Genomic DNA, 27714 nt, shown 5'->3' on the forward strand with positions numbered 1-27714 from the left:
TGCACAAGTGCGATTCTGGTGTGAGGAGAAACCATGGTCGCTTTATCATGTATGTGGAAAAAAGAACTATCTTCTAAGTGAGAAGCAATGCATAAAAGTGCGAGGAAGCTAGCGAGTCAAAACAACTGACCTATGTTTGCTAAGCTGAACACACCCAACGAAATGGAGAACTGCAGCAGAAAAAAATTTATTCCACATTCGTGTTGCAGAGGCGAGCGCAAATGGCAATACAGTATTACATAAAACGCACACAACCTTGAGGAATATGAGTGTACAGTAACGCAGGAGAGACTACATTACTGCGTTATCAGCGTTGGAGGCGCTCTGGGACGAGTTTGTGAGGTACTGCATTGCGCTGGTGACGGTATGTGAACCTGCATGTGGGATCCTGGGAACAAAAGTTTGGGCAATGAGAGTAACATTTACGGAACCATTCAAATCCGTACAAATCACAAGGTACAAAGCAGCATAAATGCGATAAGGCGTTCACTCCGCGATTGAGTCTTAGAATATCGTAAGAATACAAGTAGGAAGCTGCGAATTATATATCTCGATGCATATATCCGCAGCTCGCAAAATGCACGCCGGTGTATTGACTTGGCGACCAAGTAAGAGCAGAAAAGTAGCAAGCGTAAGTGGCGTTCATATGCAGGACCGCAAAACGCTTGCCATAATCACAACAAACCTGCGCTAAGAGCTCTTGCTATCAAAATAACGCACGTACCTAGCACAAAATGTACACTTACCCAGTGTATGAAGTGTGTGAATTAGGGCTGCGGTGGTGACGTTCGTTTTCGGTTATATATTCTTTGCAATCTTCGCACTCACTACACTTTCCACTGAGAACACCGAAAATATACTTGTTTGCTAGCGACATCTAGCTTTTCCGTTGTTCCTGACGACACTATGATAAACGCGAGGAAAACCACTGATTAAAACAGATTACACTTGTTAACGGACGGACGACCAGCGTTAAGCGTTTCAAGGAAACCGCTCTCAGTGTGGATAGACCTAGACCAGGCTCGACTACCCAGCGAAATCGGAAATCTTGGTGGTTGCGGCATTGACAATTGTTTTCCCCCCGTTTAGAAAGAAACATACTATCAGTATTTCAGACTGCGAACTTATAATCTGTGTTCATACAGCATTGATAACATGTAGTTGACGTATAGGTGACGCTGAAACAGATAAAAAATAACAGCGTAGATTCGCAACTGTCGTCTCGAATGGGAGGCTGAAACGCGGCATTATGCTGAAAAACAAGAGGAAAACAAACGATAAGAAACTAACAAAGAGATTATCGTTGGAGATTTCGCTTAGAAGTTACAGTGTCGGAGTAGAGGGTACATTTATAAGTTACAACAAGCTGTTTTTGTTTTTTCCGAGATGTAACTTCTATTCGTGTTGTAAAGACATGACCTTGGTCGCTTTTAACCTCTAAATATACGTTACAGTGGTGTAACCTATAAGAAATCTCGAAATCTACGTCTATACAGAAGTTACATGTTTCTAAAAGTTACAATAAAAGGTACGGGTTTAAGAGTATACTCCAGATGAGCAGAAAGGTGCACCCTCTGGAATATTATAATATGCCTAACAAAAATATACGAAATGCTAGGCAACGACCAGCAACGATGGTCATTTACGATGTCATGCTTGTACTCACCAACCAAATAAACAGATGGGTTATTGTTGCTCATTCTAACGGCTCTTGCGTTACAGTGTAAGAACGGAGCCTCAGACAACCACACCCAATTGCGGTCAAGTACGAACAACTTTTCTTTCCTTCTTCTCGTCCTCACACATCCTCCATTACATGCTCTTCGTCGTCTTCCCACATCCTGCATCACATGCCCAGTTTTAAAAGGTGCCGACCCGGCATCGTATATACAATAATTACAGTAGCTACATTACACTATATAGATATTTACATCATAGGAGGCAAAAGGCCTCAGGTAGGGCTTTAGTCTTTCAACATGAACGACGTCGCTCCAGGCACAGTCGTCAGGCTCGGTTTCATAATTGACCGGAGACAGACGAGACACTATGCGAAACGGCCGCGGAAGCTCTTGGAGCCCTTGACACCGGTTGGTGGCGACTTGAGGAGCACCAACTGTCCCTTCTCGAAAGTGATGTCCTGAGGTCGCCTGTCAAAGTAGGATTTCTGTTTTTCTTGAGCAAGTTTGATGTTCTCGGCAGCCAGCCTCCTTGCACAGTTCAGCCTCTCATGAACCACAGCGGTGTATGTCGCGGAGTCTTTCATCTCGCTCCATAGTGCTTGCGGAATGCTGTTTTCATGTCATCCCATGAAGTTATCTTGGACGCGTTGACATGGTACCTGATCCACGCTCCAAGTCCTTCGATGGAAACTTCGTTACTAGGAGCGGAATCGCGACATCAGGATGGACGTTGTAGGACCGGAACAAGAAGTCTGTCTGGTGGATCCAGGCAAGAACATCGCTTCCCAGCCGAGGAACTGCGTTGGCGAAAACAGAGGATATATCCCGCTTAGAGCAAGGTATTGACGCTTCCTTCCGCGGATGCGCGGACGTCGCGTGGGTCTTTGTTCTCTTGCGCTTCCGTTTTACTTTCAGCACGATCGAACCATCGAACCATCGTCATCTGACGCATCTGAAATATCAACGGGTGAAGATGCTCGCGAAGACTGCAAGGAGCAGACTTCCAAACGGTCCAGTCGCTGGATAACTGGTGCAAGTAGACCGCACACAAGGTCGTGTGTTGCCTGAAGGTCTAGGGTATTCACTTGGATGCTCGGTTGAGTAGGTTCCTCCCGTCCCAACGATTCTTTCAAGGCGGTGAGCTGTGCTTGTAAGTCGCCGACTTGGTTCCTCAAGCCATCCAGCTCAGTAACTGCGGACCTGAACGCCGCAGCTTTACCGACGTCGTCCATCTCGTCGAAGTTCGCGATGGAACGTTCCATAGAAGAATGGTCCGCCATCTTGGACGTAGGCTTACGACGATCGGTTGAGAGCGGAGGGTGAAGAGCGGGTGCCAGGGGCCGTCGTCCGTGCATCAAGCGATGAGAGTTCGGGCGCCAAGTTGTAACGGCTCTTGCGTTACAGTGTAAGAACGGAGCCTCAGACAACCACACCCAGTTGCGTTAAAGTACGAACAGCCTTTCTTTCCTTCTTCTCGTCGTCTTCCCACATCCTACATCACACTCATCTTGCGACGATGTTTCAAATTTGAGTGAATACCGTATCGACGCGCTGATGAATTCCAAGCACGATCGACACTTTGCTCTCAGCCTGGCACCGTCATTATTCGGCTCATTATTTAGCCGGAAAAAAATCGGCTGTACTTCAATCTCGTGCGACTACATAGACGACTGACTGGACGAACACGCACTGTTGCAGATAACATAAGCCTTATAAATGGAATGACTAATCCTTAGGGATGCTGGCCTAGGTGGAATGCACGTTATGACAAAAAGTAGGCGCCGTCTGAGCGTGGGTCGAGGGTTGTCGAATCTGCGGCGGTCGAGGAGAAGACGGGGAATATCAGCTTCAACAGCGCAAGTGGGGCATTTGGGCGAGTGGAGAAGACTCATTTTATAGAGTAGCTGAGGTGCCCTGGTGACATTAAGCCGTAGTCGCCGTAGGCTTACATTTAAAGCTACGGGTAATCGAACTGTGATATCTCCCACAGCGAGTTGCTACACGCTACTATCCCTTCAAAGGAGCAGTCAAAGACAAAAGAAAAAGCTTTTATCGTGATCGAATGTCCGATAACTACATAGCGTTTTCACGCAAGAAATATGTGCGTAGCAGAAAAATATTGCAGCAGCCGATTGATTCTCACGAGTGCGGAGAGCTCTCTCCTATTCTAGTAGAGGACACTTGAGAAATGACGGGCAGCCCCGTGACGATTTGACGTTGTACGTTGCGTCCACTCCTAGGGCTCGCAAGTGACCTCGGCTGTGATCGGACACTGACACCCATCAAAGCAGTGATTTCCCCAGAAATTCACTGCTGGGGGGGGGGGGTGCCGAACTTTCAAGGGGGGGGGGGTATGCTTGGTGAAGATTCCACTTACTAAGTTTTCTTAGACACAGAATGAATTGTGGCGCACTGGTGATATCTCCACAACTTTCCCGTTTTATTTGTACATGTTATTACGTTAGAACACAGTACATTAGAATACAGATTCATTATGAAGGGCATTTTGACATAATGCATAATCGCATGACCGACAAAGGAAAAGGACTAGCACCCTGTCTCACGAAGCTCAATGAGTACCTAGCAACCAACGGTGGAAACCTTAGACGAAAAAAGCAGAACAGCCCGCTTGACTGAGTTGGGCGCAAATGGTTCTTGATGATCCACATTGAGTGTGCGTGCCCGCACGCATTTTTGCTCGTATATGCGCGCAATTTATGCATTGAACAGTTACTTTCAAATGATTTTGGACGAATGCATGGTACGACCATCTGCATGACTGTGGTCATACAGCCCAAGCTTGACAGTACAGGATGTAATTCGCTGCGCCGGACTCACTACATGGTCGAGCTGGGTGGGGTCACCTGAGCAATTTCAGGAGGGGTGTTGCAAAAATCCAGGGAGGGTGTACACCGCCCCTGGGGGGGGGGGTGTAGGGAAATCCCTGCATCAAAGTGACTCGCGGCCGACTGCAGATCGCCTTTCGCGCGCGTTGTTCTGCCGAGAGACGCATCAGAGATGGCTGCCTTTTTTTTTTTTTTACTAAACAAGGCGTCGGAAACATAGTCGTCTGATCAGTCTGCCGCCAGTGAATATTCTCCTGTTCTTTTCCGGCTCACGATAAGGATACACAGTGCAACGAAATCGGCAAGTCGTGTAGATTGAGGCACAAAAGGGAATGGGGATGTGCAGGTGCAGTGCGAGTGAAAGTTGCGATCGTTGAACTAGTTCAATAAGTTGAAGACAGAAAGGACGCACTTTGTTTGTCTTGTTTTCCAGGAACGAATACAAGGAGAGCCGTGTGATGTTGCATCGCGTGGCGAATTGCGCGAACCGCCACATTGCCTGTTGCCTCGTGTGACACGCCGGCAGTCCTCGTTATTTGGAGACGTATATAATAAACATGAACAATGAATGTAAGACACACAATGCATTAGCATTATGAGCGTAACGTTTTATTGTTCGTTTGCACGTGTGCAAAAAAAGAGGAGAAATTGATCTCGTCTCCCGACTTGTTCTGCTATTCCTAACATAAATTCTCACCCCCGGACCCTCACCCCCCAAAAATACATGTCATGTGCTCTACTCGCAAGTTCGCTATTCACTATTCACATGTTCGCCATTCAGAAGTCCAATATCCACAATTATCCCAAGATCATGCACAGAGAATCCTAGAAGGTTGTATCCACCCCACAGCTCCGCCAAGCAGCATCCCTCGTGTTCGGCGGTGCCCAAAGTCCCAACACCTTCACTATATCGAAGACTATGCTGTCTAGTCGATCAAGTGTAGCTTTCGGTGTAGCTCTTTGAGATGCAGACCTAGTGCAGCGCAATATGCTCGCTATCCTCCACCGTTGCACAAACCGAACAATTCGATGAGTCGGCTCTTCCAACTTTATGAAGAAATGAGGAATCAAGTGGCAGAAGAAGTAGCGGACATAGCACACCTATCTTCAACGCTACATCCGGTGATATACTCAGTCAGATGATACATCTTCATTAAGGTCATTTTCGCAGGAAATGTGCAAACGGCGATGCAGACGGCGTGCGATGGGTGATTCGTCGCTGCTACATCGTATAGATCCGGAGCTGAAGTCCTGTGTTCCGTCCACGTTACCGCGCTCTGTTCAGACGTTTTTACACCGGTGTCAGTTGAATGGGTCTTATGGCCGTCATTTTCTTCGTTTGCACCTCTGTTTTATGCCTCAAATCAACAGGACACGGTGACTAGCTGTCAACAAGGAGAATGCCATGCCTGAAGCATACGAATTTTCCGTAGCGAACGAGAGCACTTTTAACGTTTGACGTCACAGTCAATGCTGATAAACGGCGAGACGGACAGCAGATCTGGCACTGCACTTTTAATCTTGTGGGAGCCTATTCCCACTCTCGGGGGCAAAGCCCGTCCATTCGATCCCAGTGGAAGGCGAAACACAAATGCAAACACAAGATGTGCCAAGAAACTCTTTACTTTAACAACTCACACCTTACAGTCTGTTCCTGTACGCTTCCACGTCCACAGTCTTAAGGTCCGTTACCGTGTGCTTCCACGTCCACACTGCGTCCAAACCCTTTGTCGTCCTCCTTTTTACCACCTGTCTCTAAAGGGCTTCTCACACTAGACGAACAAAACACGAAGCAGCAGCAAAGAACGAGCAAAACACGAAAGCAAAACTGCTGGCGAACAATGTTTCCAGAGCACGTTCGCCGAACATCCTCGCACACTGCAGAAGCAGACAAAAAACATCGGAGGACAGCAAATGTTTTGCCAGTGTGATTGAAATCGCGAACAAAAACATGCACGAAGAACATGTGCGCCGAACAAAAAGCTGTGCTTCGGACATTGCTCGATTTTCGAGATGGAAAACACGGCTGTTCACAGTACAGCGTTGCGAACCCAAGGGAATTTTCTTAATATCTATAGAATTTGAAGTTGCATCGACCAAAAAATAATAATAATAATAGTAATAAAATAAAATTCTTGCTCAAAATGTAAGGAGATATATATAGTCGAATATACATGTGTAGGAGCTATGACATTTTTTTTTAAGACGAAAAGAACGCAACTTACTAAAATTAGTACCCGGCATCCCATTTGCTCGTCCAACTGTTTCACTCTCCCTTCCGCTCTCCCAGAGAGCGCAGTTGGAGTAGTCACCAGGCGCTTCCGAAAAAAAAAAAGTCAATTTGGAAGCAGAGATTTAGATTTCCACGTACGGTGAGTCCTCCCACATTTGTGTGGCGACATACTGCACGTGCCGCAGGATAGGACCTCGGGTAGGACTTCCGCAAGAAGTATTAATTGTTTCAGCGAACTTTGTGGACAGCCTTGTTAATAACCCTTTTCCGTTTAATTTGTGGGTCGAGCTCGTAGAGAAATTAAATATGGCAGATCTATTGCCACTGTCGTCTCCAGGAGAAAACTTCGGTCATGGCATGTCATGTCATGTGGTATGTGGTGTATGTGCATGTTCAACGGAGTCACTCTCTCAGAAGAGCTGTTTCAGACAATTTATTTGTACCTGTTTTTGTGGCTGCAGCTTGTAACTTGTCTTGCAGCAAAGCCTCTACCGCTCACTACATCTTTATTGAAGAAATGTGGCTTGAATGTGCTTGAATGCGGTTGCATCAGATGAACATTTGCAACTAACTTTGATAAGTGGCCAGAGAGCCTCCTGTGCCGTCTCAGTTTCGTGCGATGTCCTCTGGTCTGTTTCACCTTAGTATGGAGATTGTACATTGATAACATGGTAGCAAAGTAGTTGTACTCGACCTACCTGTAGCGAGGTACCTGAACGTGATGGGCAGCCTTTCTCTGGGTTTGGTCACGAGACGGAAGGGCGTGACCTGCGTCAACAGTATCACGGAATGGAAAAGCTCCTCACATGTGTGCCCAGGTTAATCGCCAATAGTTATCAGGGTCTTCTCGAGGTTCTCACAGCATCCCTGCACCACACGGCAATCATGACCTGACCCACCATCTTCGTTGTCGTTGTTTCTCGTCGTTGTCGTCCCTGGTTTCTGATTTGTACATCGCAAGTGCTGCCAAAATGTCACCATCGTCGTTGCCCATGATCAGCCAGACAGCACAGCAGTATCGCCACATCGCCAAAGCGTCGTCCATGATGGATTGTTTTCCTAGCGCGTTTTCACGAGAGCTCCTGCAGTGTGTGTGCATTGCGAAGCACGGGCAGAACATGAAATGTTTTGCAAAGCAATGTTCGCCAGCACTGTTGTTGCTCTCTGTTTTTTTGTTTTCCCAGTGTGATAAAGGGCTTCTCACACTAGACGAACAAAACACGAAGCAGCAGCAAAGCACGAGCAAAACACGAAAGCAAAACTGCTGGCGAACAATGTTTCCAGAGCACGTTCGCCGAACATCCTCGCACACTGCAGAAGCAGACAAAAAACATCGGAGGACAGCAAATGTTTTGCCAGTGTGATTGAAATCGCGAACAAAAACATGCACGAAGAACATGTGCGCCGAACAAAGAGCTGTGTTTCGGACATTGCTCGATTTTCGAGATGGAAAACACTGCTGTCCACAGTACAGCGTTGCGAACCAAAGGGAATTTTCTTAATATCTATAGAATTTGATGTTGCATCGACCAAAAAATAATAGTAATAAAATAAAATTCTTGCTCAAAATCTAAGGAGATATATATCGTCGAATATACATGTGTAGGAGCTATGACATTTTTTTAAAGACTAAAACAACGTAACTTAGTACCCTAAAATTAGTACCCGGCATCCCATTTGCTCATCCAACTGTTTCACTCTCCCTTCCGCTCTCCCAGAGAGCGCAGTTGGAGTAGTCACCAGGCGCTTCCGAAAAAAAAAAAAAGTCAATTTGGAAGCAGAGATTTAGATTTCCACGTACAGTGAGTCCTCCCACATTTGTGTGGCGACATACTGCACGTGCCGCAGGATAGGACCTCGGGTAGGACTTCCGCAAGAAGTATTAATTGTTTCAGCGAACTTTGTGGACAGCCTTGTTAATAACCGTTTTTCGTTTAATTTGTGGGTCGAGCTTGTAGAGAAATTAAATATGGCAGATATATTGCCACTGTCGTCTCCAGGAGAAAACTTCGGTCATGTCATGCCATGTCATGTCATGTCATGTGGTATGTGGTGTATATGCATGTTCAACGGAGTCACTCTCTCAGAAGAGCTGTTTGAGACAATTTATTTGTACCTGTTTTTGTGGCTGCAGCTTGTAACTTGTCTTGCAGAGCCTCCACCGCTCACTACATCTTCATTGAAAAAATGTGGCTTGAATGTGCTTGAATGCGGTTGCACCAGATGAACATTTGCAACTAACTTTCATAAGTGGCCAGAGAGCCTCCTGTGCCGTCTCAGTTTCGTGCGATGTCCTCTGGTCTGTTTCACCTTAGTATGAAGATTGTACATTGATAACATGGTAGCAACGTAGTTGTACTCGACCTACCTGTAGCGAGGTACCTGAACGTGATGGGCAGCCTTTCTCTGGGTTCAGTGACGTGACGGAAGGGCGTGACCTGCTTCAACAGTATAACGGAATGGAAAAGCTCCTCACATGTGTGCCCAGGTTCATCGCCAATAGTTATCAGGGTCTTCTCGAGGTTCTCACAGCATCCCTGCACCAGACGGCAATCATGACCTGACCCACCATCTTCGTTGTCGTTGTTTCTCGTCGTTGTCGTCCCTGGTTTCTGATTTGTACATCGCAAGCGCTGCCAAAATGTCACCATCGTCGTTGCCCATGATCAGCCAGACAGCACAGCAGTATCGCCGCATCGCCAAAGCGTCGTCCATGATGGATTGTTTTCCTAGCGCGTTTTCACGAGAGCTCGTGCAGTGTGCGTGCATTGCGAAGCACGGGCAGAACATGAAATGTTTTGCAAAGCAATGTTCGCCAGCACTGTTGTTGTTCTCTGTTTTTTGTTTTCCCAGTGTGATAAGGCCCCGAACAAATGCAAAACATCTGCGAGCACGTGCTTTTCATCGCGTGTTCTGCTGTTGTTCGCCTAGTGTGAGTAGGCTATAAGGCCCCGAACAAATGCAAAACATCTGCGAGTACGTGCTTTTCATCGCGTGTTCTGCTGTTGTTCGCCTAGTGTGAGTAGGCTATAACCTCCTCGTCGTCCTCCAACCTCCCAGCTTCATCGTCCTCTTTTCCCCACACTTCCCGCCCCCTGTGGTAACTACCACGAACACTCAAAATTCAAAAGTTCACGAACGAACAAACAATAGTTCAAAAATCTTCCAACATGTCAATTATGACGTCTCCCGGGGGATCTGCCCGCTGAGGAGCGTCCCGCAGCAGTTCGGGGCGTAGGCGTCGCAGGATCGCTAACGCTGCTTATACGTCTCCGGCAGTATGGGCGTCGTCGACCCTGGTCCTGTGTAGCAGACTTCGACGATGAGTCGCCCTGTGTAATTCCGGGACGTTGCACGTAGGGCACAGCAGTCATTGTTCCTCCTCGGACAGGGGAATCGGTGGATCGTGAGGGTGACGGTCGGACAACGTCAGTTCCAAAAAAGGCGTAGGGACCGAAGCAGGATCATCACCCCGGAGGCGGCGTGGCAGCGACGACCATCTGGAGCGAGCCACCCAACCAACAGGGCGGTCTTTCGCCACCACCGTCCAGGTGGCCACTGAGCGAAGAGCAGGTAGTGACGGCGAACGAGATCGTGCCGGTGGTCCGCTTGACCCCGGGCGGCCTTGGGTAAAATAGAAGTCCCGGGCGCCGCGTTGTCTCGTACGGGGAGGCATCGTAGTCTGCCAGGGAAGGAAAGGGGAATCCGGTGAGAAAGCAATTTCAAACCGTGAGAACCTGAAAAGGCTCTCCCCCAGAACATTATAGCTGAAGACCGCGAAACAGAAATCACCAACTATACAAGAGCACTAGGATTTAGCGACTAGGATAGTGGCAGCTACGTGCGCCGCCTGTAGCGACTGGGAGCTGGTCCGGAAGCGGAATCCTGGTCCAGGTCCTGGGGAGGAGACGGCTGATGATCGGTCTCCTCTCCGTCGGGGTCTCGAAGGTGGTAAGCTTTCAGATCCGAGATGTGTACTGGCCCAGTTTCCTCGCCGGTGTCGCAGGGACGAAGCCTGTAAGTGAGGCCGGAGCAGCACGCACTTACCTCGAAGGGGCCGTCTCACCTATCTGAGAGCGAAGCTGCAAAGCCGCGTGACGCATCACTAAGCGGGTGAGTCCGTCGAAGGACAAGGTCACCGACGCTGTGGGTGAGATTCTGTCGTCCACGGTTGTACTGGCGAGCCTGGTCCAACCTTGCGACGTCCAAGTTCTACCGAGCTGTCCGAGCTGCGACGTCCAGTCGGCTCTGGAGGTGCTCCGCGTACCTTGGATAAGGAGGCTGGGTACTGCCATCCCGGAGGCCCAGAGCATTGTCTAATGGAAAAGGAGCCTCTCGTCCCAAGTTCAGGAACGCCGGGGTGAAGCCTGTAGATCTGTTGACAGTCGTCCGTGTAGCGAACGCCAGCCCAGTCAGGCGAAGATCCCAATCACGGTGGTGCTGACTAGTAAAAGCAACCAACATCATCTTCAGGTTCCGACTAACACGATCGGTAATATTAGCCTGAGGGTGATACGGGGAAGTCTTGTGCTGAATGCCTAAGACAACGCAATAATCTGAGAACACCTTACTTGTAAAGTAGGTAGCGTTATCTGGGATGAGCTGAGCAGGAAACCCAAACCGGCAAAAGGTGTCGAGTAGCCTTTCCCACACTCTTTGGGAAGTCAGCGTCCTGAGAGGAAACAGCTCAACCCATTTCGTGAAATGACCAGTAACCACAAACAAATACTGGTTACCTCCAGGACTACGTGGAAAGGGTCCCATCACATCACAAGCAACTATTTGCCAGGGCCTATTGCTCTGAACAGGCTGTACGCGCCCAGGGGGGTAAACCACCACGAGGTTTTGTTCTCTGACATACCGGACAAGTACGAACATACTTAGTTACGTCCTGCCTCATTCCTGGCCATGTCGCAACACGACATAACTTTTCATAGTTTTCTTGCCACTGCTGTGACCTGCCAAGGCCGAGTATGAAAGTAAAGTATGAAAGACTTACGCAGCTTCCGTGGCACGACGACTCTGAATGGGGATGTACCGTCGTCGTCATCCGCCTGGGGTATGTACCTGAACAGGATGCCATCCTCGCCCAGCAGATAGGAGTCGTGTCGTCCGTCAGACGTTCCGGTGTCTGCCGAGACCTGCTCAGCTAACCATTGAGACACCCGCTGACAAAGGCCGTCCGCTCTCTGAGCGTCTAGGAGCTGTTGTCTGCTCACGACCGTGCCCCAGGACGAGGATCCGTCCCGTGCCACTTGTGCTGCTGTCAGGAGTTGAGAAGGGGCCTCGGTGCCTACATCTTCCCCCTCCTGTAGAGGCGCACGGGATAGTGCGTCCGCTACCACGTTCGTGGAGCCCCGCCTGTACTCCACGTTGAAGGAGTAGCCTTGTAGCTTCAGGGCCCACCTGGCGAGACGTCCAGCTGGGTTGTGGAGCCGCTGCAGCCATGAGAGTGCCTGGTGGTCAGTCTGGACGGTGAAAGTGCTGCCATCCAGGTAGAGATCAAACTTCCTGAGAGCGAAGATGATCGCCAGGCACTCCTCCTTCCGTGACGGAATAGTTCCGTTCTGCCAGATTCAGCGTGCGACTTGCAAAAGCCACTGGACAGAGAATAGCGTCATGCTCCTGCAAGAGAACTGCGCCAACACCATAATCGCTAGCATCTGTTTGCACAACAAACGGTTTATTTAGGTGGGGCAAATATAGCCTGGCCTGTATTAGCGATTGCATGAGATAGAGCTCGTAAGGAATGTTCCTGCTGTTCTCCCCAATGCCAGCGTGTGTCTTTGCGCAACAACTGGTTCAGCGGCTGCGCTAACTGAGCACAATTAGGAACGAATTGCCGGTAAAAACCAACCATACCTAGAAAACGCTGCAAGGCTTTTGCGTTACCGAGAACCGGAAACTCCATGATCGTCTTTAGGTTGTCATCGCTAGGACTGATGGTGCCTCCGTCCACCACGAAGCCGAGAAGGCTCATCTTAGGCGATGCCAGCTGTACCTTGCGGGGGTTAATGGTTAGCCCCGCCTGCTTCATCCTTGCAAGGACGATTGACAGGTGTTCCAAGTGTTCCTGAAAATTTCTGGGAAACACTATGACATCATCCATGTACGCCATCGCGAAATTGTACTTCGCATCTCCTAACACGGTGTACATCAATCGCTGGAAACTGGCTGGTGAGTTAGAGAGACCGAAAGGCATCCGTACGTACTCGAACAGACCCCTATGACAGGTAAAGGCTGTCTTCGGGACGTCCTCCGGGGCAACTTGGATCTGCAAGAACCCTCTGCTACAATCAAGCGTTGAAAACACCACAGCGTTGCTCTGGGAATACATGATTGACTCTATGGACGGAAAGGGATAAGAGTCCCTTACAGTTACCGCGTTAAGTCGACGATAGTCGACGCATAACCTTGCCGTACCATCACGTATCGGAGCCAGGACGACAGGAAACGCCCAAGGGCTCTGGGATTTCTGAACTGCACCGGTTTGGAGCATTTCTTCTAGAGCAGCGTCTAACAAAGCACGCTTATGCACGCTCAAAGATCTTGGATTACAACGCCAGGGCCTAGCGTTACCCGTGTCTATGCTATGCTGTAACAGAGACGTCTTACCGGGGGTTTCCGTAAAGATACCGTCGTACGGCCGCAATGCTTGTTGAAGCTGACGGCGCTCCTCCTCAGGACCATGGAATGACCCCAAGACAGTCGGGAGTGCAGACGGTTCGGTGGAGACTGCTGCAGCTTGCAGTGCCGTGCAATCGTCCGCTGCCGTGGCGAAGGGGAAGAACCCTGTCGAGCCGTGGTATACGTATCCTCCCTTGGGCAGGTCCAGCGCCAACATGTGCCGGATGATGAAATCCCTGCCCACGATAACGGGCACTGCCAGGCCAGGAAGGTGAACGAAGCGCTGCTTTCGCCGTCTCCCATCGAAACGGAGCCAGAGCACAACTGCAGATTGTGCTGAAATGACGTCATTGGAAGCAAGACGAAGGGTGACCTCAGTAGTCTGCAGAACTGCTTGTCTTTGCAGGCAGTGCTCGTAAACACAGTCGCCGATGAGAGAGAGTGTAGCTCCCGTGTCGATAAGGGCGATGTAATTTCTGCCTAGAATGCGAACTGCGATATTTGGCTCTCTGTCCTGAATGCCATTCCAAACAGAGAGAGCAAAAGGAGGTAATGCGTCTCATTTGGTTGTCTTGCTGCTTGCAGAGCCAGCTTTTGCATGATCAAGGCCGCTGCTAGCGACCGTTCGTTCGACAGATAGCCGACGTCGTTAAACGAGCGTTCATGGACGTCGGCTGCGTCTTTTCCCGTTGGCACATTACGGGTATTCGGCCCTCGGTGCGCACAGTCCCGACGGAAATGTTCGGGGCTGCCGCAATGCCAACAGCCGGCGGACCTTTGCGGCTGCGGGCGCGGCAGACGCTACCGTTCCCGCTGCGTGTCCGTAGTTTCGCCAGCGGTGTTGCCGGATCGACCACGATAATTAGGCAGGACGGGTCTGTCATGACTCGTTCCTGCGGGGATCGCCTTCTGTCCATGACGGAAGGGATCAATTGCTCGGCGGGATGGCTCCGCATAAGGATTGCGGTGGTGCTCATCCTGTCCCACTGCAGGTAGGCTTTCGACCGAGGCTGCTCCCGCTGACCACGCACAGCGTGGTTCTAACGCCCATTCAGGCGGCGGCGGGGGCCGATATTCGAGTTCGGCTAGGAGGTCGCCCTGTATGGTACGAGCCTCCTGCGCCAACGCTTCAAGACTATCAAAGCGATGGGCTCGAATGTAGGGCCGGAAGCGTGGGTGGCACTGACGTGCACCCGTGCACCCGTGGGTGGCACCCGTGCTACTCGCTGCTGCTCTGTTGCAGTTGGTTCTGCTCTGCTATACAGCTCTTGCAGGGCCCGTACGAATTCTGCCAACGTGTCATCTGGATGCTGAGTACGTTTGTGCAGCTCCTCCAGGATACGATATTCGTAATCAGGGGAAAGGAATTCGTTTTTAAACCGCTGCTTGAAGTCCTGAAAGGACGTGAACGTCGACTGCAGTCAGAGCCAGCGGGCGGAGTCTCCTACCAAAGCAACCTGCAGGATGCATAGGATCAAGACCTCGTCTGAGATTCCCATACCAGCCTGATAGGCGGTAAGGTCATCCAAGAAGTCTGCAACTGACTTTCTATCGGTGTACCCTGAGAACGTAGGGACATGGATTGTCAGTCGGACGGGCACTTGTGTGTGCCTGCGGCGGCGAAACCAACCCGGCATCAAGGCAGACGGCCATACGTGACAGAAGCTCTGTCGTTGCTGTGGTGTCTGACGGCGGCACTGCAGATACCGCAGTCGACGTACCTTGGGATGGAGGCACGGCAGGTGCCTTCTCATCGTCGGCCGGTCCTCTCGGCTCCGTAGGCGCCCGGGCGACGTGTGCCGGTCGCTCCTCCGAGTGAGACCGGTGGGGTAATGGAGCTTTTGCTCCACTCCGGAGGTTGTACCAGCGAGGCGGCGTACGGTCCATCAGCTCCACGGGTCAGGCACCGGGCGGGAGCTATAACACTCAATGAAAACGAGCAGCAAAAATGCGGCCCCAACAAAGCGAGATACAAAGAAAAAAATGAAAGAACACGAAGTAATTGAAGTACCACAATCCGGCGGTATCACACTGAAATAAAACTTGACACACTAAAATGGAACGAAAAAAATACGTGCCACGTCCTCCACGTCGTCGAACGAACGAGCTCGGGCCCCACGTCTGGGCGCCATTTGTGGGAGCCTATTCCCAGTGTCGGGGGCAAAGCCCGTTCATTCGACCCCAGTGGAAGGCGAAACACAAATGCAAACACAAGATGTGCCAAGAAACTCAACTCACATCTTACAGTCTGTTCCGGTGCGCTTCCACGTCCACAGTCTTAAGGTCCGTTACCGTGTGGTTCCACGTCCACACTGCGTCCAAACCCTTCGTCGTCCTCCTTTTTACCACCTGTCTCTAACCACCTCGTCGTCCTCCAACCTCCCAGCTTCTTCGTCCTCTTTTCCCCACAAACTGGTGCACCATCTTATTTGTGCAACGGGAAGGGGGCATTCTACTGCCTAACTTCTGTCACTGTTTTTTTTTTTCATTCTTTGGTTTACTGCTACACCAATATTTAAGCGGGGGAGCCTGCTGTTTCGCGACACTCTTCGTGTCATTGTACACTTCTACAAAAAGCTGAAAATAGCGAAGGAAGTGCCTACGAGCGCTAGAATGGAAAATTGCCTATAACGTTAAAACGGGCGCTGATAGAATTTGGAAACTGATAGAGTGAGTGTATTTTGCTATGTGCTCCTCAAGTCGCGGTACAGAGTACATTGGGTGCCGCGTACGTATGTGTTCCATCTATATTATCTTATAAGTTAATGCGAGACATCGAAATGGTTTGCGTAACATTTGTGCGTAACGCATTGTCGAATTCCACGGAGAGAGCAAATTTTGAAGGCTGTGGGTGCCTACTCCCAGCAATGTCACGCGGGTCTCCTAAAACAATGGAACGTCATTCGGGGTCTGCTTACCCCTGCAATTCCCGCCATACCGGTGAACATTACCACCTTAATATTTTGAACTCGTACCCGTGCTCGCAAATTATCGGGCAATGTACTTTGCCACTCCTCTCCCAATGGAACACTGCGCGCCTGACCTGATTCTGAACATGGAAATTTGTTTGTACCTTCCCGAGTCAAAACTTTGACTCAGCCGTGCTAATGGAATTCGTCCTATGAAGGCTTACTATTTATTCACGGCTAGCGGTAGACGTACAATAGCCACACAATCCTTGTAGTTCGAGGTGATTGGTTAAATGATTTTGTGCGCTACACACAAAGACATGTGGCAGCTCTATAAACCACCCCCGCCACATGTGTAAAAATTTCCAGAAAGGTAACGTAGAGGGATAAGCCCAGTTCGAGTCGTGGTGATGTCGATGTTTCTTGCGTATCACGACGTCATGCGCATACACTATCACGTGTTCAGCTTAATTGATGTCCTCATCCGTTCTCTTTACAGCGTGCGGAATTCCTAGCTTGAACGTGAGGATCATCAACGGCTTGGCGGCTGCAAAAGATAATTTTCCTTGGGTGGTGAGCCTTTCATTTGCCCATTGCATTTTTTTAATTTACGATGACATAACGTGTGTTCAGAGCTTTGAACAAAAATCTCTTAGGGAAAAGTGTTTTCTTCACGTTGCTGGCCATGTGCAACGTCGTGTGTTTCTTCCTCGTAAGGTATTCCTCTACGTGAAGTACCTGGCCTCACTAACGAGGTGCGCCGGCTCCATCATTACTTCTCGCCACGTGGTCACCGCTGGTCACTGCACCATGCTGTAAGTCATCCAGCTTATCTACGCAGATAAAAATTGGGACGTACTCGTCTGGTACTGTACTGACCAAAGGCACTCTCTGAGTAATGTGCCTCTGTTTTTCGTGTCCCGTAGACATCTGTAGCCCAAGCCTCAATACCAAGGCTCTAATAGGGTTAGTTGAATCTAATTTGCCGAAACGAACCAACCCGTGGACACGCCGAGTCGCACCAGGCTGAAATAGAGCTCTCCGGAGATGGACATCCCATGGTGCCATCTCGTATAGGTCCTCAAGCTAGGCTCGTTTCGAGAAGGGAACTTGTTGTCTCTCGAAGAACGTATAACTGGGGTGGACAATATTCTTCAGGGTGCTGTCCTTGCATTGTGTGGGGTGTGGTTGGCCTCCCGTTACCAAACATCTGGTCAGTAACAACGGCTCCCTCATAAGAGTAAAGGACAGTGGACGTGTGAGAGAGCAAAAGGAGAGGGAGTTCTGACAGGAGATACCTGCTTCGTGAGAGAGCGCACTGCCTGTGCTCGATGTGAGGGACGGACGCCGCTCGAAGCAGGAGCACACGAAATTTAAAGTGATCATACAGTTAACCCTTTAGTGCCCGCCCTGCTTTCCGATAAGTCTACAACAACAGCCTTTGAAGAAATGTTTATTATGTGGAGATATACGCAAATATAAATTTGCAAGGGAAAACATGCAGTCGTTGCCCAGATATGGAAGTAGCACTCCTGGAAAAATTTTGCACACTGACTGTACCGATGCTTCGTATATCGGTCCTCCAATCTTCTAGCACTGTCTGCAGCCGCGATATTTTCCTTCGGAGCCTAATAATGCCCTTGTCCTGCTATTGGTAAGAGTTCGTCAAGTGGGCCTCTTCTTCTGAACGGACCATCACAAGCTGCGAATGTGTCTCCACAACAAGTCTCATGCAGCTTAGCTGGTCGTACTTAGGTCGACATCCTAGATCTAGGTGAAGTATCCAGGCTGCGATGCGGAGTTTTTGTTGGATGTGTCTGAGCAGTTGCCTTTCCATCTCTTGCTAGTAATGACAGGACTGTAGTTATTGACAAACCTACCGAAAAATCAAATACAGTCATGAAGCCGAGCTCTCAACTTGCAGAAGAGATGGTGTTACCCTATATAAGTCCTGACTAACTATAATGGACTATCTCAGTGGGCAGAAGTGCGTAGCCTCACGCTAGGATGACGATGGTACCGGTTGAACCGATTGGCTTCAGCAATGGCGTGCGGTAGTTGTGTCGCATTGCCGCCGTCCACGGGCCAACACAAACTATTATTCGTTGTACCTGTACCGTCTTGCACTCTCTGCGGTGGAAGCACAAGCAAGGGTTACCGGATACACCACATGGAAGTCCGAAGCTCATTTTTGACGAGCACATTTCTCAGACTCTGCCACTAGAAGGCAGCTAAACTCATGATTCGAAAAATGTTTCGAACAGTGTAAAAGCCGACGAACCACGAAGTGGGGGAAACTGTTACGGGCAGACTCGCGGCTGCCGGGATAGTGTAACCTTCCCGTTTTACCCGTTTTGCACCGGCCGTGCCCTTGTTCCCCTTTCTTATGAGTTCATGACGTGCACTCTGTACGTGTGGCGGACCCACAGCACTTCCACAGCCCACAGCAATTTCCACTTCTTCCTTCCACTTGCCCACTACATCACCTGGCAGAGTGTCTGTGCTCTGTCTTCTTCGTCTTCTGGGTCTTGGTAGGTCACGTTCCTTTCACATTTAGTTGTGCATAGCCCAACACGATTATTCTCGTGTCCGCCGCTGATTCCTAGAACCATTCCCAAGGAAATGGTTGCCTCACATTGAAATATTTGGCTAGTGAACTTTTATAACCACACAGATATGTTTATTTGTCTCACTGCAATCATCACTGGCAGTTACATAAACAAGGGGAATGCGACGCACCTGCAGCACGTGATAAAAACTGCATTGCTAGCAAAAATTGCAACTTTGGTAAATGCGGCAGACGAATCCCCCTGTCAACTGAAAACGTAAACACCTAAGCGCGATTTCGGGTCATACTTTTGAACATTGGTATGTTGGCATATAATGCAAGCTGGTTTGGGTATCGTATCGGCGTTAATAAAGTTGCGCGATCGCTTAGACTAAGGTGATGTTTTTGTTCCCAAATGGGAGCAATGGTATCAAATGGGTTAAAATAGATTCCGCAGTCTAGAAGCACACAACTTTGTTTGTGGTTTTGGTATGTATGGAATGTTAGGAGACCAGAAGCCGTTTTTCTACAATTAGTAAAATCACAACGAACATCCAAAGCCTACTACAGCACCCCGAATCTCCAGTGCGCGAAACACCCATCCTTCGCCTTCACGATAGACACGTGATAAGCGCCGGGACACGCGTCACAATGTGACATTTGTGGAGGGGACACTCCTCGTTGGATCTGGAACCACAAAGTCAAGGTGACGTCGGCAAACATCGGTCAGCAGCACCGTTCAGACCGGAGCGTCTGCTACAGCTTCCGTGACGCTAGACGTCCTTCGGTTACGTGATGTCCGAAATGAAGGATTCGACGGCCACCAGAGCCGTCAACAGTTTATGGCCACTGACTCCATGGGAAGAACGAGTAGTACAGCACGAATATAACTATGTGTTGTACAACGACAGCCCAGCGCTTCCCGACAGTGTGCGGCTCTATGGTATAGTTCTCGCACCAGAAATGTCTTCGGTGACGCTACCGGGACGTGACTACAGGTGTGGACATCGACAGATGAGTCGAACTGTAAGGTGATGAAAGCAACGAGTCTATGCTAGGTGTACATGTAGCAGCTACATCGTCATGCCAACCGAGCAGGAGAAGAGGGTTTTAGTACATCGTGCGCATCGTCTTTCCGTACTTAGGGAGGCTTCGGAAGAAAATCGGTTGTGGTCTTCTGTTACTTTTACGATTACTGACATGTTTCAAACGCGGTTACGAAATATCTCGCTGAAAACGGCGCATACATCACAAAAACGATTTTTAAAATGTGAGGAGCGGCGGCTTTGAGTTGCCGCTGGAAGAACGTGTTGCAAGCAACACTGGACGCCGTCCTGCATCACTGGGTATGCGTTCGCCTGATTTATGCTTGTGTGCATTCAACGCCTTGCAGCTTTCTTGTTTTTTGTGTAACAATGAGGGGGTTGCGAGGTGCTGCATCCAAACTTCCCGCAACAAGTCGGCTTTTACGTCGAGTGTTGCTTATTTTCGCTTCCCGGGAAATGACAAGCGCGTCGCCGTGAGTAGTAAACACTGACCACCAGTATCAGGAAACACACAAAATACCTGGACACCATTCAATTACGAATTAATTAGCAATTAGGACCCCCACAGTAATTAGTAAAAATTTTTAATCACCATTTGTCAACAATGTAGTGACGAAAGTGTCTAGCCGCTCCATTCTTTACCACATCACCATCACCATCGTGTGAAAGTCAAGCGTTAACCGTCCCTCAATTTTTTTCACATCAAAAATCATCACTCAGCAGCCTCAAAAATCATCACTCCACAAGATGTGTCATGGCGATTTAACTTACAAACTCTAGAAGAGGTAGTTGTACGACCAAGCACATTTGGTGATGCTGCGACGGTACCAAGTGCTTATTGCCACAGACTGGAGGAAGTACAACTACAAAGTCAGTACGAACACAAAGAGCACTTGACCGTAGCAGCAGAGATCCCGTCCATCTGTAAGGACACTGTGGAAGTTCCGCAGATATCGCTCACGCGGAAGCCGTTAAAACAAAGCGCGAATGCATTGCTGACGATCTCTTCTTCCCATGTGAAGACACAGCCTGGTGTCGACTGCACTCTTAGTATAGGCTAAGATCAGAGGTCGAAGTTCGTGAATACTGACATTCGACGATTTGTTCCTTGCTCTTAATACTCAGTTAGGCATTCCTAGTGTCAACCAGTCAGTGACTATCGCATCCGAAAGCGTGCTCATGAGAGCAATATGGCAATGTTCAGCTCCGCTTCACAGTCTCCTTGGCAAAGTTTCTCTTCCGAAAACAGCTTACATATTAAATAAATAACATAATGATGATGCAAACCAGGCACACCAATGGGAGTGCAGTGTATGCGATTGTCTCCGAGATGGTCTGCTTCGCTTTCGTACCACAATATATTAAGGGAAAAGTACTCGGTAAATACGCCGACTTTTGCGTACCAGTTTGAGTTCTGACGCGACCATGTGCCGTGGCACATGGTGTTACGGTCTTGGCTGTAGGAGCTTGTCCAACCCAGCAGAAGTGACATTTGTTGCACAAACCGATCACAGACACTCCGCGACCTGCAGATGCCGTCCCACCTGCCCACACGTCTCCAAAGGCCCTCCGGATGCACCCTGATAGGCCTTGTCCGCGTGTCGTTTTCATCGATTTCCAGAGAGGGAATTCTGGAGCAGTTCCAGAACCACCAGTAGGTAAGGGCGTCTTCTGAGGTTGAAAAGGCCGATTCCGACCATTTGCCATGGAAGCAGAGGATCTGCCACTTGTTCTCTACCTTTTGCACAGGTTTGACATTCTCTGACTGTCTTGGCTAGCTGCGCAAAGATTCCTGGCCACCATACTCTCTCCTGCACAAGTGCTCTGCACCTGACTATGCCCTGATATCCTTTGTGAAGCATCCTCACCCGATTGAAAAAATCACCAGAATTATTCTGGTGTTTCCTGATGTTCCTGGCGTTAACACTAGACTGTTTTGATGTTTGTAATGTGCACATCAAGAATTTCTGGCGTGACACCAGTGTGATGCTGGTGCTGCCGAGTTCTCCTGATGTCAACACCAGAGTGGCCTACTACGACACCAGAATGATTCTGGTGCCTTCTAGAATGCTTGGTGTGCGCACTAGACAGACGTAGTATTTTAATGTGACCGTTAGAGCGGTCTGGTGTGGTTCACAGACACCAGACCTACAGGCGCCAGGGTATGATCATGAGTTCCTTAGCGCAACTTCTTTTCCAAAGGGATGATAATTCACATCGCAAATAATTCCCCCGAGTGTCGAAATTGACACGCTTTGCGGCTTTCACTCGAGTTTGAAAACGAAACTTTACGCTCTCATTGTCACATAAGACAGCAACAGCGCCATCGGCATTAGTGTCTCTTTTGAACTCAACGAGCTGGCTGAGGTTTAGCGTTCCGTCCTGGTTTTCAACATAAAAACTGCGCACGCATGTAAACAACTTTGAATATGTGTTTCTGAAGTTCTGCATTATATGTCGTTGTTTGCTTTCCAACCTGTGCACAAGTGGAAGTATGAGAAAACACAAGAGATGCATTCAGGGCAGATGTGACGACTGGTCGTTGGTGTGACGTCTTTGAATGTGCATTTCGTCCGGCATCATGTGAACTGATCATTCATGGGATATGGACTACAAGAAGAGAGGACGGAAAATGACTGCAGAGTTGATCGAGCATGCTATTCTAAATTATAACTGTGCCGCATGTGATGTATTCACACTCGCAGAAGAAATAACATTGCTCCTTTTTGTACTTTTATATTGTGCAGTGCATACTTCTCCTAAATGTGTATCATCAATGGTAGCAGTAATATAAACAGTTTTGTTACACACGCTTGTTTGTTCCTATTTCTCATTCTCAATATACTATATGCAAAAATTAGTAGCCTGCTAACAGCTGGGACACCTTTCCAGTAGAAAGAAACCCTTGATATCTTGTTGTATTGTTGACTGGTTTGATGAGTCGCTAACATTAATGAGTACATCCCAAGCAGCTTTAGTACCGGAATAACGAGCAGACCGTGTTGGTTGAATGTTGCACATTCATGTATATATGGCAGGATCCTTTTGTGGTGTTTTATGATGCTCGACTATTGAACATTATTATTCCATCCCGTGAGGTACTTGGCACCTCAACGCCATCACGAGGCTCTGAAAGCTGTGCATAGTTTTGAACGCTTAGAGAAAAGCCACCAAAAACACCAGAATGATTCTAGTGCTTTTTTCAATAGGGCAGAATTTGTGACTTCATTTTCTCAGGGACGGTTATTCGTGTGCCGAAGGCCAGAGTGTCCTCGTGGACAGTGATGGACCCTTGCTCTTTCCAATGCGGTCGAAGTGCCTAAGGAGTTGACGACCATCGCGGCCATCCTGTTTCGCAGTACCTTCTTAAGGTACGACAAACCTCGTCTTCTTGCTGGGCTGCCTGGATGTGTAGCAGTTGCGATGGTTGAGAAGACATGCCCATCATTGCTCCACTTGCAAAACTCTGGACTTCGTTAACTGCAAGACACTTGGTGTTGGGGCCCTGTTCACAGAGTGTCTGCGATGACCAAGTTCTTTCCAGGTACGTTGCGTGCGGACAAGGGAAAAGTTGCGTGTAGACCTCTTAGAAACCTCTCACCCAGGCAGAAATCTGGAATGGGAACATTTCAAAATGGTTTAACGAACTGGTCCCACTCTGGTAACGGTCCCACTCTGGTCCCACCCTAGTAATGGTCCCACTCTGGTCCCACTTGCCAAGTGGTCCCATGGGGGACCAGTTCGTTAAACCACTTCAGAATGGGACCACTCTGGAATGGGACCACTTCAAAGTGGTTTATTGGACAGGTCCCACTTTGAGTGTGTCCCACTGACTGACTGGGACCAGTTGAAAGTGGAACCAGCTCCACGATGGTCCCACTTGAACTGGAACCAGTGGAATTGATCCAGTGGTCCCCTCTGCTAAGTGGTCCGGGATCCGACCACTTAGCAGCTGGCGCCACTGAATGCATGACTGAAAATAATGCGTAGAAATGCACATATTGCTCAATTAAATACCGTTTATTCTGCTAAAAGCATACACTGAGCAGAAAGAAATAATCAATACATCTCTACATGTACATACCACGTTGTATAAGTCTGATCACTCACTGTGTCTTGACAAAGCATATGCCTGACTGTGCGATGCACTCACGGACCACAGGGAGCTTTCGTTCGTTGGCCACCTCACATCTTGTATTTTCTTAGAGAAGATGACACATGACACTCCTGTTTTCCATGCAGGTCGCGACACCCCCTTCCTCTTCACCGTACGTTCGGAATCTTCTTATCCTGTTTCTCTTCCAAGTTCCACCTAAGTTTCTAAAATGAAACATGTATTTAATAGCAATCAAAACATCACGGTCATCACTCATACCTGCAAACATTCGCGACGTGCAGTCCGATTGGCGTTTCACAGTGCGTTTTGCCCCTACGCCGTTTAGGTCTTCTTGGCGTCAAAACTCTTCCGGGAAATCGACAATGTGTTGCACAGGAACCATTGTCATCGCATTGTCTTACAAAGCCCACTAAAACACACGTAAATACTGCACAGGAGATACACCATCCTTGCGACGGCAACTGAAGACCAAACCAACTTGCTGCGACGCGTTCAAGCGTTCAAGCTCTCCAACTGCCATGCCACCTGCCACTCTCGCCTCTCTCGCCCTCTCCTCTCCCTCTCGGCTCTCGCTGTGTGAAGTTTGAATTTGTAGCCGCCGTAGCGTCTCCACATTGCATCAGCCTCTGCAGTTACCTTTTCTTGTTTTTTTCGTTGTCTTTCTTCTAGTTATTTAGCTTAATTTTTGTTGTTGTTGAGATGTATTTTTTACCTTTCTCTGGTACTTAATGTGTTATGATATGCACCTTCAGATGAGAATATGTGCTCGAATTGGAGTTACAGGGATACAGCATATATTTGATCGCAGACGCACGCACCTGGATAAACAGCAATGAAAAGAGATCATGCATGTGCTAAAATAGATCAGAGTAATAGACCAAACAAAACCAGGAGGATATATGGCGAGTGTGGACAAGATGAAATCTCAAAGGGGAAAGCTGGGAAGCTGCCCAACTTGGAGTCTCAAGTGACCATTCTGGGAACAAAATGGTACCTGTGAGGCTCCAGCTGGAAGTGCTGGAACCATCTGAGCCCAAAATGGAACCCGCTTAAAGCCAGAGTGGGAACCACACACCACTTTGGCACCCTTCTGGGCCCAGAATGGAACCCACTTAAAGCCAGAGTGGGAACCACACACCACTTTGGGACCCATCTGGGCCCAGAATGGAACCCGGTTAAAGCCAGAATGGGACCACTAACGCCACTTGGGGACCCATCTGGGACCAGAATGGAACCCGCTTAAAGCCAGAGTGGGACCATTAATACCACTTGGGGACCTATCTGGGACCATTCAACTGCAAATGGAACCACTTGGGGACCATTTGGGAACCAGTCCTAATTTCTGCCTGGGCAGCACGTGACGAGCAGTCGGTCTTACCCCAAAGCGAACGGAGAGGCAGAGCGAATGGTGCAAACGGTGTAGCGACTGCTGGAAAAAGAAGAATACCTTTATGTGGCATTGTTTGCATACAGGAACACACCCAGGAACACTGGGTACAGCCCAGCAGAAATATTGATGGGGAGAAGGCTTAGAAGCAACGTTCTGGTAGTGCCATCAACACGTCGTCCAAGGACGCTGGTTCAAGAGGAGGTTTCGAAGAGGATGGCAGCAGAAAAGGAGGACCAGAGGCTTCGCTACAACAGGAGACACCAGGAAAGACCTCTCCCAGATTTCAAACTAGGGGGCAGAGTCTGGGTCGAGGCTCCGGAACGAAAGGAGTCATCGTTCGACGTTCTACGTATCCTCGGTCGTATGTGGTGCAGACCTCGTCAGGTCTGCTTCGAAGGAACGGAAGATGTATGGTCCAGGTTGACGCCACACGGCGACACAGCGAATGACTGATTGCTAGCCCAGGACTGATTGCTACAAAAGGGTACACGCAGAATAAACGTGGCTTTTCTGGGCATCGGACACCAGAGCGAGAACTTCTTCTTTTGGGCTCATGGGCCTGGTAGGACATTACACGATCCAAGTTCGCAATGTATTTCTGCCAAGAGAGCCCAGCATGAACAGTAAAACCGAGGAACCTATGGTGAGACACGTGCTTCAATGGTATGCCAGCAACCGAAAGCTGGAACGGCCACATGTTCCACCTCGTAAAAGGGAGTATTAGTGTCTTTTCCATCGATATGTCCAAGCCCGCCAGTGACAAGTACTGCTGGATGGCATCAAGAGTGAGGTGTCGCTGGAGGGCAGGACGAGATTTGCCGCTGGTCCAGAGAGAAATGTCATCAGCATAGATGGATATAGCCACCTTCCTGCCAACACAAACTCGAAGACAAGCCATAACAATTGTTAAATAAGATGGGGCTCAGAACACTCCTCTGGGGCACCCCATGGGCCAACGTCACAAAGTCTGTATCCCTCTGGCTTGTGCGGACGAACAGTTCCCGTCCATGGAGAAAACCAGTAAATCATGAGAGTGCTCTGGAAGGTAGGACGGCATCAACAAAACCATAGAGGACCCATACATACGGCATTATTCAACATGGGGTATATGTGTCATATGGACATATGGGTTATATAGACCATACGGGGTGCTCATATGGCCCGTATGACCCATTCAAGAATTTCCATATCCAAGAATCCCGTATCAACGTGTCCCAAACAATTCCCATGTGGCCCATATATCCACATGAGTGTGTGAGCCGCAGCAGAATTAAGACCGCTTATACGGGGCACAGAGGATAAGGTTATGTACCACGTTGAAGTAGCCACTACTGGGTTGGCGGTCGTATGACGATACGGAGTGAACATTATACAGGGTGCATCCTGTGACACATAATGGGGAACCAAAATCCACCTACACGTAAAGCACCAAAGGGGAGAATACTTTGTGAAAGCAGTACAGATCTTAGAAAAATCTAGGTATGTCAAGCGAATACCTTTATGCGACCATAATGGCAAAACAACCAGGAAACTTTTCTCTGTTATCCAGTTTATTTGGCTTGTTACATTCAAGGGCACGGTTGTAAAAGCTTGCACTGCCATGAAGCAGATGTTGGAGTTGCATGGGTGAAGTGCACACCCTACCTGTTTTGCAGTAAACACAACTCAGTAAAGAGCTTTGCAATGACCTGTACCTTAACTTACTTTATGCGTTTCAAGATCTCAGCGATGTATGTGTTCATTTTCCCACGTCAGGTGTGTGATAGCCCATTTGTCTTGTGCACCGAAACGAATCTGTCAAAAGCGTCTGAAATTAATAGATTCCACATTAGGAACAGGCCACTGGAGCATCACACGTGACATGTTCACCCGATGTTGAGTGACGATATCAGTTAACCACTACGGCAACAAGCACACGGAGTTGAGAGATAGAGCATAAGGTAACAGGAATCAAGAGGGTAGCAATCACACTGAGTGCATAAAGTAATAGGAACCCACATGCTAGGAATGATACCAAGCAAAAGGTGCGTGCCTCATGGCACTACAGCCTCACAACTAACCTTCCATTCACGAAATCCAACGGCTTCTGGACGTATCTTTCAAGGTGTACACACAGAAACAGGTCCAGACATTACTAGCAAGGCACAAACACAGTCACAACAGTCTGAGCCACCAATGCCACGAAGAAACAACAAAACACCCGAAACAGGAAAGACGACAACAGGCGACCGCTCACCTCCGGTGCTCCAACGTCGACTGAGCAGAGCGGAAGATGCAGAGAATGACGCCGAGGGCATAGATTGAGAAGTAACTCATCAA

General features: G+C 48.9%; 1 protein-coding gene across 1 annotated transcript in view; it reads left to right on the top strand.

The window, feature by feature from the left end:
- LOC135397777 (trypsin beta-like) overlaps window positions 1-27714 on the top strand; it is a 150212-nt gene that overhangs the window by 93935 nt on the left and 28563 nt on the right. Inside the window, exons 3-4 of the mRNA XM_064629353.1 lie at window positions 16794-16867; window positions 17012-17109. Of these exons, the coding sequence (XP_064485423.1) occupies window positions 16794-16867; window positions 17012-17109 (172 nt within the window). The remainder of the gene's footprint in view (window positions 1-16793; window positions 16868-17011; window positions 17110-27714) is intronic.

The sequence above is a fragment of the Ornithodoros turicata genome, chromosome 6 (assembly GCF_037126465.1).
Source record: "Ornithodoros turicata isolate Travis chromosome 6, ASM3712646v1, whole genome shotgun sequence".
Classification (NCBI taxonomy): Eukaryota; Metazoa; Arthropoda; class Arachnida; order Ixodida; family Argasidae; genus Ornithodoros; species Ornithodoros turicata.